The following is a 1,302-nucleotide window of genomic DNA, read 5'->3' as shown; positions in this document are numbered from 1 at the left end:
GCTACACGCGCAGCGGCACCGGGCTCTACCTGGGGACCTGCGAGCCCTGCCAGTGCCACGGCCACACCAGCGAGTGCCACCCTGAGACTGGCGTCTGCGAGGTGAGCTGGGGGCAGCAAGAGGACACCCCGGGGACTCCCACGGTGGTGACACCAACGCTGTCACTCCCTCTCCTTTGCAGGGCTGCCGGGACCACACCGAGGGTCCCCAGTGTGACAAGTGCCAACCTGGCTACTACGGCGATGCCACCCGGGGCACCCCGGGTGACTGCCAGCCCTGTCCCTGCCATGGACCCCACGATGAGAGCCAGTAGGTGCCACCCTCTTGTCCCCTATGCCCCTGGGGACGCTGCTGGGGTGTCACCCATCCCCTTTGTCCCCTCCACAGGGTGACCAAGAGCTGCTTCGAGGACAGGGACGGGCAGCCCACCTGCAGCGCCTGCGCCCCAGGGCACAGCGGGCGCCTCTGTGAGAGGTGACAAGGGTCCCGAGGGGGGGTGGGGGCTGGTTTTGGGGTGCAACCCCCCCTTCATGTCATTTTTGGTGTTCCCCCCAATAGGTGTTCGCCAGGATATGTGGGGGACCCTCTGCGGGGAGAGCCCTGCCGAGGTGAGTGTCACAGGGAGGAAATGGGGCAGTGTCCCCTACGGTGGTGGCACTGGGAGGGTCCTGCCTGACCTCTGTGCGTGTGTGTCCCAGTGCCAGGTGTCCCTGTTGGGCAGTGCCAGTGTGACCCACGTGGCAGTATGGGCGAGGGCTGTGATGCCAGCGGGCAGTGCCGCTGCAAGGTGAGGCTTGTGTGTCCCCAGAGTGTCCCCAAAGCCTGGGGAGGGGACACAATGGTGTCACCCACCCTGTGCGTGTCCCCCCAGACTGTCCCCAAAGCCTGGGGGGAGGGGGATAGGGTGGTGTCACCTACCCTGTGTGTGTCCCCAAAGCCTGGGGAGTGGGACACAGTGGTGTCACCCACCCCATGTGTGTCCCCAGACTGTTCCAAAAGTGTGGGCAGGGGGACAGTGGTGTCACCCACCCTGTATATGTCCCCAGACTGTCCCCAAAGCCTGGGGAGGGGAACACAGCTGTAACCCACCCTGAGTGTGTCCCCAGAGTGTCCCCAAAGCCTGGGGAGTGGACACAGCAGTACCACCCACTGTCACCCAGCCTGTTCGTGCCTCCCCGGAGTGTCCCCAAAGCACGAAGAGGGGAACACAGCAGTGTCACCCACCCCATGTGTGTCCCCCCAGGCCAACGTGGAGGGTCCCCGCTGTGCCACCTGCCGTCCCCACCACTTCCACCTTAGTGC

General features: G+C 65.3%; 1 protein-coding gene across 1 annotated transcript in view; it reads left to right on the top strand.

Moving 5' to 3' along the window:
* The window catches only part of HSPG2 (heparan sulfate proteoglycan 2), a gene marked incomplete at its 5' end in the record, with an annotated part of 33,419 nt that overhangs the window by 2,967 nt on the left and 29,150 nt on the right, over positions 1 to 1,302 (top strand). The window contains 6 exon segments of the mRNA XM_010001381.1: positions 1 to 101; positions 182 to 313; positions 398 to 474; positions 559 to 608; positions 699 to 787; positions 1,244 to 1,298. Of these exon segments, the coding sequence (XP_009999683.1) occupies positions 1 to 101; positions 182 to 313; positions 398 to 474; positions 559 to 608; positions 699 to 787; positions 1,244 to 1,298 (504 nt within the window).

The sequence above is a fragment of the Chaetura pelagica genome, unplaced genomic scaffold (assembly GCF_000747805.2).
Source record: "Chaetura pelagica isolate M959 unplaced genomic scaffold, ChaPel_1.0 scaffold187, whole genome shotgun sequence".
In the NCBI taxonomy this organism is placed as follows: domain Eukaryota; kingdom Metazoa; phylum Chordata; class Aves; order Apodiformes; family Apodidae; genus Chaetura; species Chaetura pelagica.
Note: the sequence above shows the minus strand (reverse complement) of the source record. Positions and strands in the feature narration are given on the sequence as shown.